We start from the raw sequence: 13,151 nt of genomic DNA, 5'->3' as shown, positions 1-13,151 counted from the left end.
GTGTTTGTTTGCAGCTGCGGGTCCCTCTGCCCCGATGAAGCCAGGAAGCATAGATCTGTATTCCCTGCCTCAGCTTCTCCCTCTCCCAGCTTGCTGCTGTGCACATACGGCTTCTGTTTTCCTAAGCCACAGCAAAGCACCAGCAAGCACCCATTGTAAACACACCTCTGCGTATCAACACAGGGTTGGCTGCACTGGATTTATCAGCTTTCTGCTTCTAGGTAATGGCTGATCTAGAATTGAGGAGGAAAACAAAAAAACCCTGCAGATAGCCCCCCTGCATGTTGTAAAACCTGTGCTTCCATAAGCAGGGTTTCTCAAGCTGGGCGCTCTTGATATTTGGGCCAAATAATTCTTCATCGCCGGGGAGGAGTTCTTTTGTGCATTATAAGATTTTTAGCAGCATCCCTGGCCTCTACTCACTGGATGCTAATAGCATCCTCCACCCCAGTTGTGACAACCAAAATTGTCACAGACATTGTAGAATACCACCTAGGAGGCAAGATGGCCCCACGTTTAGAACCATTGCTATAAAGCAGAGAAGCAACTTTTTATTTTGGGTGTTACTGACCCATTTTGTTGCTGAGCCTGAAATAAATTTATTAGTTTTTCATAATAAATTTAAAGCAATGAAACAGGAACGCTAGGCCTCTCCTTGTTGGTGATTATATCCACAGAACTCCAGTTTACAGACCTTCATTTAAAATTCCATTTGGGCAGTTAAAACAACATAAAATTACTTTCTTAGATGCTTTCCTGAAATTTGAATTTCGGGAAATTCAAATAACTTGTCAATAACTCGACTTGCCCACTCAGATCTTTTAAACATCAGTTTTGTCTAGCATGGGTTTCTAGGTTTTTTTTTTCCTTTAGAAACCATGTTGGTTATGTGTGAATTGCCCATCTTTTTACAGTCTCTGCTCAATAAGCTTGTACAATGAGTCTCTGGTAAGAGACTGGGGGGGGAGGGAAAATATTTCTCCCTAACCACAGGAAGGGATATATATTTTTTTATTTAACAATGCCTTTTAACTGTGGATGCCCAGGGTACCTCACCCAGCAGGAAAGAGAGAGAACTCTCTTTCTGCAATTGGAAAATAACACTTCACTTGAGCTAAACCCTTTCATGAGCTTCCTCTCATGGAAGAGACAATCCAAATCATGAACATTTGTTTAAAATTCCCACATGCCTTGACAGAGAAGGCCCTTTAGTTTAAGACACATGCAGCTAAAATTAGTGAAGACCTTGTGATATATTTTTCACATGCATGCTCAAGTGTTTTGTAATGAGATGAACTTTTGGTGCATTGTATCATATAGTATGAAGCATTTTTATCAATGATCAGAAAATACTGTATCTGTGCAGACACATGGATTTTGACAAAGCTGAAAAACTGCTGGTGGGTCATGGCAACAGCCTCCAGAGGACCTAGGAACTAAAAAGCATCTGCCTTTTATTTAACTAAAATCTTAAAAAACAAAAATAACTCAGATGGCTTGAACTTCGATTGGTAAAAAAAAAGAAAAAAGTTGCGTGGTCAGGCAATTTTTTTTTTTATCGTCTGGCATAATTTTTAACTAAAGAAACAAAAGACTCAATAGTGTTATAAAAAGCCACTTATATTCTGAGCTTGAAACAACTACTTTATGCCACAAAATTCCTGTTGCTGCCTCTGTTAGTGACTGAGTAATTCAGTATGTCTTGAATGTCAATATATTTTTATTACTCAGCTAAAGTTGGCTTCGCTGGATTAAGTGTCATTTAAAATGATCAATTGGCCCCTTGTTTGGGGTTATTTTCACACTGATGAAAGGGAAAAGTTTGCAAGATACACGTGTTCCTGCAACTCATAGGTAAGGTCTGTTCTGCGGTAAGCCCTGCCCTTCATTTACCAGCCAGACAAACACAGATCACATTCTAGATTTTTTTCAGTAAATGATTTACGACATAAAGGTCTCAGTTCGATGCCTCTGAAGAACCAGCATGGTAGGTACCCAGCGCTAGTTAAGCCCTTCCTTTGAGAAACGGTAAAATGGTTTTAAATGGAAACCATTTTTTAAGTGCGAACCAACGGAAAATGGTTCGCACTTCACCATTTTATGAGACACAGAATGTCCAAAGCAGTAAAAGAGAAGCTACAGAAACAATGAAAGTGAAAACCCCTCAGCAGATGGTGTTAAGACAACACTCACTTTACATTTTAGCTCCAGGAAGTCTTAGAGGTGAGGGACTGCCAATATATTGCTCACCTTCCGGTGGGCAGAAGTTCCTTCCGTCAAACTGCAAAAGACAACCAGATCAGTTTTTTTAACTATTAAATTGTGTTCAAATGATTCACTCTAGAGAATCACATTGCCAATTCAGATACATCCAAAAGGTGTCATGAAGCCTCTCGGTGGTAAAAATGATTGTGACCCTGTCAGGAAACATGGAGAAGCTGTTACACCTTTGTTCCTCCTAGTAGGCTGGCATTTTGTGTGATAATATTTGGTCTTGCCAGATGGTTTCTACTTGGAAGAGCTTGTAGGAAATTAAAATGCATCTGCCATTTGATAGTAAGACAAAAACTGGACAATTAAACCGCATCTCAGTTCTCTATTTTTCCACCTGTGCTAAAAACGGTGTAAGACGAGGTGGCAGAGAGGGAGAAAGACACTGCCTACGTCACTGCTTTGCCTACAGTCGCCCTCTTACAAGTGCCTTAAAAATGAGCTCGATTATTCTCAGTGTGCGATGGCGTGTGGCACTCACCTCTCAAGGTGCTTCCTGATGCCGGGACTGGGCCCCTTGCTGTCTCCCTGCTCCTCAGCGCCCCCTGCTGGCGACCAGGAGGGCAGCGGCAGGCAGGGGTGGTAACAGAATCTCTGGTCAGCTTCTCTTAGCATAGGGTTCAAACTCCAGGAGTCATCCTTCTGAGAAGGACACCACGGGTCCTTTTCTGAAACAGAAGAAACCACACGTCACATTAATTTTTGGACACAGATCCATCGGGGGAAAAAAAGATACAGTAAGGGGTACTGAAGATGTATGGTCATTTTAAGTTTCATGGTAGTTCCTTAAAAGATTAAGCCTCCTGGAAAATGCCACATTTTAGGCCAGTTCCTTCTGCTGTTCAGTGAGAAAGCTGGACTGCATGAAGGACACACTCAGAGTTAAAGCTTGCTTGGAAAAGTCCTTGACTAACAGTTACCTGTTAACCCTCTCCTCTGAGAATAGACGTCTCAGCAGGACGTGTGGCACAGCACGGGCTCCAGACTCCAACCTGTGTCACTCACGAGCTGTGTCTTTGAGCCAATGACCAAACCCGCTAAGCCCCAGCTTCCTTGGCCGTAAACTAGGAATAGCAACAGCACTGGCCTCCTCAGGTGCCCTAAGGGTCAGAGGCAAGCCGGCTGGTAGAACACACAGCCCAGTGCCTGCAAATAGCACCCAGTAACCGCTGTTGTTATTGTTTTCCTTACTTTCTCTTCACTCAGTAATCCTGGAGAGAGTTGACGTTATTATTCCCCTTTCATGAAGGAGGAAACGGAACCTCAGGGAGATTTAAGCAACTTGCCCAAGGCGACCTGACTCGTTTCCTCTTGTAAATATGTGCCAGAGGAGGGTGTGTTGCATTCTCCGGGAGGTGAATGTTTGGCTCGCTCTGAAATAGCCCAGGTTGGGACTGGACATTCCCCACGCAGGTGTGCCAGGCCTCACCCAACATAAGGAAGTAAGGAAATCTGCACCTTGCGGTGCAGGAGCCCCAGAGTTCAAATCCCAGTGACCTCGGGCACGAGAGGATTAGATAGGATGCAGTGTGTAAAGTGAGGATTAGAAATAATGCTTGCAAAGTGCAGGACACATACACGGCGTCCAACAAAATTAATTGTTTACGACCAGCCATGTTGGCTAGTGCTCATCAAAGCTCCCAGAAGCAACAGTGCACACTGGGGGGGTCTCTTATTCTCATCTGGAGGCCAGTCCTGCATCAGCTAGACTTAGAAAGTCCACATCTGCTCCCATCCACCTATCAAGGCTGTGCTAGGGGCCAAGCCACCCCCGGTTCTGGCACCAATCCAGAAAGCACTAGAACAGGGCAAAGGTGCACAGCCTGCATCTTCTCTTTCAATTTGCCAATCCACAGCCAAAAGTCAAGTCCCAGCCCAGCACCTGGCCTGTACAAAGAAAGATCTGTTGCCTGACCAAGTGATCCAACATCGGTTTTGCACGTGGAGAAAGGGATTTTCTGCACTGGGTTCCTTTCTACACTGATTCCATTATAATAAAACGATTTTTAAAACCTCCAAAGTAGCTATAAGGAGACTATCCATATTCTTTCTAAAGACCATGCTGGCCGTGGTTCCCACAGTCGTAGCCCCCAAACCACAGGGGTTTTCTTCTCCCACAGCTTTTCACGCATCGTGCTGCTTTTTCTGCCACTTTTCAGCCGACCCCAATCGTCACGTCTTTATCCGCTGAGTCTCACCCTCCAAAGTAACCTTTAGCGCCACCATTGACACCACATTGCTCCTCTGAACACGAGCACACGCTTTGCCCTTTTACCTGCCAGCCTGTCTTCAGCCCCTTTCCAGAACCAATTCATTTGCAGTTAGAGCTTGTTCCGTCCCTTCTGTGGGCTCTGCTCAAGTTCAGGTCATTGGTCATGACCGTGGACCAGTCCCTTCCTCTCTCCGGTCTCTGTGTCCTCATCTGAGGGGGTAAGTTCTGGGCCCGGACAGTCCTGAAGGCCTCCACAGGCCACAGGCTGCCACCTCACAGGTCTCTCTGTGCCTTGCTCCCCTCACTATAAAACGAGGATGTGTTTTTGTTTTGGTTTTGGCCGAGTGGCTTGCGGGATCTTACTTCCCCAACCAGGGATCAAACCCAAGCCCCTCAGCAGTGAAAGCGCGGCATCCTAACCCCTGGACCGCCAGGGAATTCCCAAAACGAGGAAGTTAGACCATCCATCCAAAGGAGGCAAAAGTGGTTACTCGATTATTTTCTGATTCTTGCCCTTAGTACTTCAACAAGCAACCTTGTCAACAGTGTTTTCTTGCCCTTTTCCTCTGTAGACTGTAGACTGCTTTGGGATTACGTCTATCAGTTGCTTTCTGACAGCCGGTACGAAAACTTCATCCGATGGGAGGACAAAGAATCCAAAATATTCCGGATAGTGGATCCCAATGGACTGGCTCGACTGTGGGGAAACCATAAGGTAAAAGGGCACCAGATATTCGTTCTATAAAGTAGGGCCAAAATCTAGTCTTCATCCCTGGGTTGGAGGATAATTGTCTGTCTTCTGCTTCCTGTCTGCCCATGATTATTTAGTTTATTCCTCACTGGACAAACAATTAGTTGCAAAGGGGAGGAAATAATTAAAGATGCCCCTTTCCATTTGTGCCTTGTGCCAGGTGCCAGTTAAGTCTCCCGGTCTGATAGGCCTCATTACGAGTAACCGTCACTCCCCTGCCTCGGCCCGGTCCTGCCACCCACGCCTTCGTTAGGAACTGGGTGCCAGGGATGCACTGTGGCACTTTGTGACTCACAAGGGGGCTTTGGGAAGCGTCGCTTCTGTTCCGCTGGGTTAGAAACTTCCATGGTCGCAAAAGCCCAGTTCTACATGGAAAATGCTTTATCCTCTGACTTTAAAGCATCTCCTTGAAAAGCAAACAGTGCAAGAAGTCTGATTGCCCCTACAGTTTTCCACCTTGGGAAGAGGGAATCGAATTTAAAAGATAAAATCTTTTATAGTTAGGAAAACCATTCAAGTGCATAGATGTAAAAAGTGGGTAAAACAACCTTGACATCCACTGATGGATGAATGGATAAGGAAACCACGCTATATACACACAATGGAATATCCTTCAGCCTGAAAAAAAAAAAAAAGAAAGGAGATTCTGCAGCGTGTGGCAACATGGATGAACCTTGAAGACATGATGCTGAGTGAAAGAAGCCAGTCACAGAAAGACAAATACTGCCTGATTCCACTTACTCAAAGTTAGATCTAAAATAAGCAAATTCGGGCTTCCCTGGTGGCGCAGTGGTTGAGAGTCCGCCTGCCGATGCAGGGGACATGGGTTCGTGCCCCGGCCCAGGAAGATCCCACATGCCGCGGAGCGGCTGGGCCCGTGAGCCATGGCCGCTGAGCTTGCGCGTCCGGAGCCTGTGCTCCGCAACGGGAGAGGCCACAACAGTGAGAGGCCCACGTACCGCAAAAAAATAAATAAATAAAAATAAAATAAAATAAAATAAAATAAAATAAGCAAATTCATTGAGTCCAGGAGTGGACTGGTGTTGCCAGGGATTGGGGAAACGGGGGAGATGGGGAGTTACTGATCAAGGGGCATAAAGTTTCCATTAAACAAGAGGAGTAAGTTCTAGAGATCTGCTGTAGGACACTGTACCTGTAGTTAACCCTGTATTAGGTGCTGTATTATGCATTTAAAAGTTTAAGAGGGTAAATCTCATGGTCAGTGTTCTTATCACAGTAAAATAAAGTAAAATACGCAGAGAGTTCCCCTGCCAAAAAAAAAAGAAAAGAAAATTAAGATAAATCTGTATTCCTACTTGAAAAAAAAAATGAGTCAGCAAGATCCAGGCCTGACCACAGACAGGTAGCCGTGGGGCAGAGGTGGCAAGGCACCAGGAAGGCCCAACTCCAGATCCGCCGAAGGAGAGGAAGGCCACAGGGGAGACACCGCTGAGCTCTGCCCTGGCTGCAGCCTTGGAGGATGGCAGCCCGTGCTCTGGCCCCGCTGAGGAGGACCTACCAGAGGCTGTCGTGACCAAATATGGCCAGACCCCACTGACACCATCCACCCTGTGAGTCACTGAGAAAAATCGCTCTGCAGCTCACACAGGGTGCCCTCACCCCAGGGCTCGGAACCACTGTATTCTTGCTTCCATGACAGGAATTTAAACAAAAAAATCTCTTCCTTAAAAATGACAAACCAGAAACACAAGCTTGAGAAAGGTCACTGTAAAAATTTTAAAAAATTTTTTTAAAAAGGAAAAAAGGAAGAGAAATTCTCTGTGGGTCAGAAGGTGAAGGATGACCCCCCAGACAGGGGGAACTGCAGGAAATTCCTCGGGCACAGCAGAGCGCAGGCCTGGGAGAGGAAGTCGGGGAGGCCACTGCGGGATGTGCTTTGTTAGCTAGACTCACCTTAGGAGAAACCTCAGCGAGGACGTCTGTGAAAAAAGCCCAGGGGTGGGCGTGGCAGGGAGCAGATTAGCAGGTGGCTTTCCCAACTGGCGGGGCCACAGAAGTAGCTGAAGAGCTGGATTTGAATAGCTCCTGCAGCGTCTTTTCTGAGGTTCATTTCATTGTGTCTTTGTGCTTTTTTTCCCTCTTCCGCCTTTGAACAAACAGAACAGAACAAACATGACCTATGAGAAAATGTCCAGAGCCCTGCGCCACTACTACAAACTAAACATCATCAGGAAGGAGCCAGGACAAAGGCTTTTGTTCAGGTAGCACTTCCGTTTTCTCCTTTCCTTCTTCTGGGAGGATATTGTTTTCTTCAAATAAGAGGGAGGAGGGAGACTGTTACGATCTCTACCTGCCTATCTGATCCTCAAAGCCATCACTGCTACACATTCGATACCAGGTGGTGGTTTGTTAGAATTTAAGAAAAAAAAATTGTTTTCTTTTCCACTTATGTCTAACCTAGAGTAAAGCCAAAACTAAATAAACACAATCTGACTCACCTTTCAAATAATGCGATGATCAAACAGTATTATCTGGCATTTATATCTATGGTAGTTAAAGGGAGCAATCAGAGGAGCCGATGGCAAAGCCGGGAACCAAACAAACCTAGGCCTCCAGGTTGCCAACCCTGCCCGTTAGTGAATCATGAAATAGATTTAATGAGTCTAATTTTTTTTAATGAAATAGAACAATTGAATAGGAAAGGATAGAGTTGAAAATATCAGACTGTATCACATGAATTAAGAGTGACTGTTGATTCATGAAAACTGTGATTCAGGGGTGTGTGTGTGTGTGTGTTTGTGTCACGATGTAAAATATATTTACGACAGTGCCTTGTAAAAGTCTGAAAGCTGCTGCAGTAGACATTCCTCTTTCCAGAATTCCTCCCAGCTAATGAGTTCCAACCATTTAACCTACCACATAGATTGTGATTCCTAGGCAAGAGAGGAGAAACAATTAGAAGAGGAAAAAGAAGGGATCTAAAGGACCAATCAGGAGAGGGAGACATAGCCCTCTGACACTGGTGGTAATTGACGTGGTGAGACCAAGTGAAGCTTGGGAGAAGGTGGGATTGACAAACACGACCTCGGGTTCTGCGTTTCGGCAGGTGGGACAGAGGAGAGTTACAGATGGGGCTAGAGATGTGGATTTGGGTCGAAAATGACAAAATGACGCTGTGTATGAGCAGACGAGCTCACTGGGATAAGTACTTATTGGAAAGAGCAGAGAACCTGGGCCTGAGCATTGGAAACGTGTGGTAACGTAGGAGCAGTTAAAAAAAACAGCTGCGATCTTCAAAAGAAACAGAGAAGGCTTTTCAAGAGCTGGAAACAGAGTAGAATAAAGTGGACGAAGAAGCCTCCTTTCTCGGGCTCTGCTGATGCCTTCTTTTCATCCTCCACCCTAAACTTAGTCCTGGGCTTCTGTTCTTCCCATGCTATACTTTTTCCCTGGACGGATGGATCCCGTGACACAGCTTCAGTTATCACCTCCGTGAATGGGCTCTCAGATCCCTACATGCAACTCTAAAATCTCCCTGAAATTCCAAATCTTCATTTCCAAGAGCTTCTTATAGGACATGTCCTCTTAAATATCACATTAATATCTCAGACATGAAATGTTCAAGACAGGCCTTCTTCCCATACTGGAATACTGGAAATCTCCCCACCCCCAGAATAAATGTTACGTCAACAGTGGCGTCACCATTGTTGAAGTAACCAACCTTGACACTAGAGTTATCTTTGACTCTTCTTACATCTGAGTCATCATTGTGCTGGACAGTCCATTGGCTCTTCAGCACCATTCCCGCTCCAGTCTATGTTTCAGGGGCTAGAAGCCTGGGAACCACATTTCCCAAGATTTCTTACCAGCAGGCTCCAGGTTGGAATCTACCAATAGCAAGTACGCTCACGAGACCTGGAAGATGAAAGCAAAGCAGAAGCATTATTATTGCTTCCCTGGCAGTGGAGGCTGATGTCTAGACTTCATGACTGATACCTAGATTAATTCAGCAATCTCTGCCTCTGGTCCATTCTCCTGCCTCCCAAATTGATAATACACACTGCCAGCTGCCCTCCAACACTAATAGGGTTCCCTGTGCCAGAAATGTGCATCACTTTAACCTTTGCTTTTTTAACATATATACCCCCAGGTCTGCCTCAAGTCTACTACCCTTTATGAGACCTCCTTCAACTGCTGAGACACTTCTTCCATCATGTTGGGTTTCCTTGGCCCTAAACCACATCGTGATTTACATTTTTAATAGTTGTATATATGAAGTCCTTCTCCCCAACAAGTAGGTCATAAGCTCCTAGAAGGTAGAGGGTTATATTTTATATATATAGTTCTGTTTTATACCTTATGGAGGCTTTTGATAAATGTTTCTGGGCAAGCCTGGTGTGGAATATCAGAAACTTAATATGGAAAAGCCGTCAAAAGAGGATAGGGGTGGGCTTCCCTGGTGGCGCAGTGGTTGCGAGTCCGCCTGCCGATGCAGGGGATGTGGGTTCGTGCCCCGGTCTGGGAGGGTCCCGCGTGCCGCGGAGCGGCTGGGCCCGTGAGCCATGGCCGCTGAGCCTGCGCGTCCGGAGCCTGTGCTCCGCAACGGGAGAGGCCACAGCAGTGAGAAGCCCGCGTACCGCAAAAAAAAAAAAAAAAAAAAGAGGATAGGGGTAGTTCAGAGGGCCAAATATAGCACATCTGTGGACTCGGCCTGGAGGGGATTATTAATGACTCCAGATGTTGAGGGAGAAGTGTTAGCTCCAGGATAAAAGTGGAAGACAGGCTGCAGATGCTACGGAACAGACTGCTTGAAAAAAATCAGCAATAGGGGCTTCCCTGGTGGCACAGTGGTTGAGAGTCCGCCTGCCGATGCAGGGGACACGGGTTCGTGCCCCGGTCCGGGAGGATCCCACATGCCGCGGAACGGCTGGGCCCGTGAGCCATGGCCGCTGAGCCTGCGTGTCCGGAGCCTGTGCTCTGCAACGGGAGAGGCCACAGCAGTGAGAGGCCCGCGTACCGCAAAAAAAAAAAAAAAAAAAAATCGTCAATAATGGGCAGAAAAGTAGTCGTAGGTGGAAGGTTCACAGGCTTCCAACAGTGATTGCAACAAGATAAAAGGAAAGAAGAGTGCCATTTGTGAGGAGAGATCAGTCATTTTTGAGGAAATGAATGTCGGAAGCCAGACTCGCCCCAAAATGAAGGCTTCTCGGTATAAAACCCAGTGTGTAATCAAGTGAAGTGTTAAACTGGAGGGGCTCTTGGAGATTTCAGTGTGGATGATGAGACAAGAGCCCAGACAGTGAGTAGGGCTCAGAGAGTGGAAGGAGTCAAGAGGGTTCCAAATAAGGGCAAAGCTAAAAGTTTGGAGGGTGGCATGAGCTGTGATTTATAGAAAAAGAACTGGCGAGACTGGAGTAAAGGGTTAATGCTAGTAAACAGTAAAAAACAAGAGTTTCCGGGTTGAGATGACAGAGGGGCCCAAAGAGTGGATCCTTGACTTGATAAGTGGTCGTCACAGGATTTTTTTTTTTTTTTTGGGCCATGCCACAAGGCATGTGGGATCTTAGTTCCCCAACCAGGGATCAAACCCATGCACCCTGCATTGGAAGTACAGTCTTAACCACTGGACCACCAGGGAAGGCCCTCATCATAGGCTTTTGAACATGAAGTGATGAGAGAAAATGTCTGTTTTAAGACAGGTCATGTGGTACTGAGCAGAGGAAGGGAACGGTGTGTAGGCTGTGGAAAGGGCCCTCCCACCGTAAGGACGGAATGTTTGCAGCCAGGCACCCTTCCTGAACCATGTAAATCATGGTCAAAACACGGCACTGATGTAATTTCCAAATGACCCCAGTGACCAAGAAGATGAGGCTTGCTGTATGCACCTAGCTGCAAAGGAAGACAGAATAAAGGGGATGAATGGCTAGCATTTGGGGTGGAGCGGTGATAACATTGAAAAAGATTCTTTCTTTTGGCCTTTCTAATTTCCAGAAGCTCCACCATCTTGCCCTATTCCCCAGCTTTTCCACCTAGCATTTAATTGTATCCTTTGCATTAGATTCACGTTTTGAATACCATTCCTTGGGCTCACAGTCTGGGATGGAAATGGACATACAGCGCTCACAGGTCTATTGTAAAATCTAACCCTCTGAAAATCAGAGATGCAGACACGTGTGCTGCCCCAGGGCCCCCTCACCTGGTCACGCAGGAATGCATCACACGGCTCCGTCTTCTTTACAGTCATCCTAGACTTTTGTTTATCATTGTTTTGCCAACTTTCAGGCAGTCAGAGGAAGGGGTAACTTTTTCTAATTTGTGCTAAGTTAGCATTATGACCAGGTTCAGTAGCTCTCCAGCTGTGTGAAGGCGATGGGAACTCTCTTTTTAGAGTTCAAGGTAAAGACAGCTTTAGGAAATTGTAACCTCTTCATGCCACCATTTCCTCTTCCAAAGGTTTATGAAAACCCCGGATGAAATCATGAGTGGCCGAACAGACCGTCTGGAGCATCTTGAGTCCCAGGAGCTGGATGAACAAATATACCAAGAAGATGAGTGTTGAAGGAACCAGCCCCCCGCTCAGCGGGCCGGTAGCCAAGGGCGCCCTGCCCGCCAGGATGGCTGGGGCGTGACGGAGCGGAAGGGGAGAGACCCGGACATGGCAGTGACACTTCTCTCGCCCAGCGTGAGGGACCCCGGAGCACCTTAGACAAACCACTCGGCAAAGGCGGCGCTGGAATTCTGGCCAAGGGCACCAGCCTGGGACTCATCTTCATGGTTCCTTCTCGTTTGGAATCTCTGTAACTCCTCCCCCACCCCGTTCCACCTGTTGTTAAGTTTCATGGTGTTTTTGGTTTTGTTCTTTTTTAAGACCATGCAGTTTGACTTTTCATCATTCATATAGGGGAAGACATCGAGGTTGTTTTCCTATGGAAATATATATCTATTATATATATATATATTTTTTGCAAATCTCACAAAGTGCAGAAGCCCAACTGGTCAGGAGAGAGAACACTTGCAAAAGGGTTCAGGTTCTCTTGATCCTGCCACGTGGATCAGGTTTGTTCCTGTTGCTGTTGGGTCTTGGCTGGAAAAAAAAAGAAAAAAGAAAAAAAAAAAGATGCTTTTAAAAAAGATAAAGTGAAAAGGAGAGCTCTCTTCTTCTCTCTCTGGCTCTCTTTCCTTCCCTGCCCCGTCCCGTCCTCCCTCCTCGCCTGTTGTGGAACTTCAGATGCCTTTCAGCAGAGTTCAGCCTCTTTGGAGAGTCTTGGGAATTGCTGGCACCTAAACGCAATCAGTGGTCTGGGTGCTTTATAGCCGGCACCACAAAAATCAAACCCACATCCCAGCATTTGGCTACCTATCGGAGGGCGGCCAGAAACATCACGGAGGCTGCTGCCTTCCGGAAAGATGAACGCTAGTCCGGCAGGCTGCCCCTGACCCAGCTGGGAGAACCTCGGGGCTTGGTGGTTCCACAGAGCGTAAGATAAGCCTGGAAGGCTGTCCAGGTTATTTGGAAGCCCCAGCATCTTGGGATTAGTTTGTAAGTGCTGCGAAGTGGGAAAAAAATGAAAAAAAAAAAAAAATCACACAGGCCTGACGGTCCAGGTGACAGATCTTCTGCAGTGGGGTATGAATTATTCCAAAGTGGGTTATGGAGGGTCATCTCTGCTGCATCCCAGAGGCCATCGTGCAGTCAGTTTCATACCCTCACCTACATTTTTTTCAATTCCCAGCCTTTTTTTTTTTTTTTTTTTTTTTAAGTTTCCTGGTCCCCACAGGACACAGGGCATTTGAGAGGGAGGACCCTGGAGTGTGTAGTCTCAGTTGTTACTGGTGTTTGCCACGCCTGGGCAGACGGGAAATTCCTCACATACCTTACTTTTCCCCTCTTCTTTCCTAGCTGTGTTTCAGAATGGACCCATGTGTGGCTCTTTTTCACCTCAAAATAAGGTCAAC

At 46.3% G+C, this 13,151-nt stretch overlaps 1 protein-coding gene across 2 annotated transcripts in view; it reads left to right on the top strand.

Annotated features, from left to right (window-relative positions):
- The window catches only part of ETV6 (ETS variant transcription factor 6), a gene marked incomplete at its 5' end in the record, with an annotated part of 247,746 nt that extends 234,826 nt beyond the window's left edge, over nt 1–12,920 (top strand). For both annotated transcript variants that reach the window (XM_079715626.1, XM_079715627.1), the window contains 3 exons: nt 5,056–5,198; nt 7,356–7,456; nt 11,649–12,920. In XM_079715626.1, the coding sequence (XP_079571752.1) occupies nt 5,056–5,198; nt 7,356–7,456; nt 11,649–11,754 (350 nt within the window). In that variant the 3' untranslated portion in view covers nt 11,755–12,920. The remainder of the gene's footprint in view (nt 1–5,055; nt 5,199–7,355; nt 7,457–11,648) is intronic.
- Between the last annotated feature and the right edge of the window lie 231 nt (nt 12,921–13,151).

This window comes from Hyperoodon ampullatus, assembly GCF_949752795.1.
Source record: "Hyperoodon ampullatus genome assembly, chromosome: 11".
Lineage (NCBI taxonomy): Eukaryota > Metazoa > Chordata > Mammalia > Artiodactyla > Ziphiidae > Hyperoodon > Hyperoodon ampullatus.
This window is presented reverse-complemented; position numbering and strand designations above follow the sequence as displayed.